Here is a 1,346-nt window from a genome sequence, read left to right on the forward strand (position 1 = left end):
CAGGTCTCCGTGTCTCTGTTTTTCCATCCTGCAGAGGGCAGTGGGGGTGGATGGGCTACGAATCACCTGGCTTTGCTTTTGCCCAGAGAGGAGGAAGGGGAGGGGGCCAGACATGTAGGGGGTCCTACCTGCTTGAACTGTTCCTCGTAGGTCCATTCATGGGGATGAGGTCCAGGGGGTTGACTTGAAGGTGAGCTGGGGCCCCGGGTCCCTGGACGGCTCTCCTCGGCTGCCTCCTCCTCTGCCCCGGCTTCCTCCCCTTCCTCATCCTCTTCCGCATCCTCCTCTTCTTCAGTCCCAACCTCCCCCAAGGCCCCTTCAGGGGCCTGCAGGGTCCGAGGGCCAGGCAAGGGAGGTAGTGGTGGTGGCAATGGGCGTTGAGGGGCCAATGGCCCCACCCCTTGGGCCAGTCGGGCTGCCTGCTGCCTCTGCAGGGCCTCCATTACAGCTTCCAGGCGCAGTCCCCCCGCTGGTGGGGGGGCTGGCACCAGGCGGGGCCCCGAGGAAAGGGCCGCCTGTGGGGGTGGGAATTATGAGTGTTGGGCCCTGCTGCCCCCACAACCCCCAGCACAAGAGGAGGTGGTCACTGATTCAAGGAAGTGCAGGGGGCCATAGGAAAAAAGGCAAAAAGATAGATTTCCCAGACATTGTCAGAGACATAGGTAGAAACAGCAGGAGAGACAAGAGACCAGACCGAAAGAAACAGAAATGGATATTGACAGAGGACAGGTAAAGACTGAGCAGATCAGAGAGGGTGACAAGGACCAAGAAACAGAGAGGACAGGAGAGGAGAGAGCGAGAGTGAGCAAGCGAGATCAGAAAGAGAGACAATGATAGGAGAGATACGGAAAGAGAAATGGAGATGGGACAGAGAGACAATGAGAGACAGGTGGGGACAGACAGAGATAATCAGGCAGAGATAAGAACAGAGAGACAGAGGTGGGGAGAGATGAGATTGATAGAGATATTGGGTAGATAGGGAAGGTAAGAGACAGAGAGAGGAGTAAGAGATAAATATCAAGACCTGAGTGACAGGTAGTCCAGAGAGAGAGACAGGGACAGAGATGGAGAGAGACAAACAGTGAGACAGTGGTTGAGAGAGAGAGGGAAAGACCGACGCAGCAGGAGACAGAGACTGAAGAGAGAAGAGAGATTAGAAAGAAGGCGAGACAGCAAATAGAGGGAGACAGAGACTGAGGCAGGGAAAAACAGACGGAGAGACGGGGCAGAGAACGCAGAGGGCTAGCACTGAGGGGCCGCGAGGACAGAGGGTGGCGGGGGGCAGAGCCCCGGACCGGGCGGGCTGAGGACCGCTGGGTCTTGACGCCCGCTCTCTGGCTCCCCAC

The 1,346-nt window shown here is 57.5% G+C and overlaps 1 protein-coding gene across 1 annotated transcript in view; it reads right to left on the reverse strand.

Moving 5' to 3' along the window:
- Positions 1 to 778, reverse strand: part of ARID3C (AT-rich interaction domain 3C) — a 7,171-nt gene extending 6,393 nt beyond the window's left edge. The window contains exon 1 of the mRNA XM_049625651.1: positions 129 to 778. Within this exon, the coding sequence (XP_049481608.1) occupies positions 129 to 443 (315 nt within the window). The 5' untranslated portion in view covers positions 444 to 778. The remainder of the gene's footprint in view (positions 1 to 128) is intronic.
- Positions 779 to 1,346: the final 568 nt, after the last annotated feature.

This window comes from Panthera uncia, chromosome D4 (assembly GCF_023721935.1).
Source record: "Panthera uncia isolate 11264 chromosome D4, Puncia_PCG_1.0, whole genome shotgun sequence".
Taxonomy (NCBI): domain Eukaryota; kingdom Metazoa; phylum Chordata; class Mammalia; order Carnivora; family Felidae; genus Panthera; species Panthera uncia.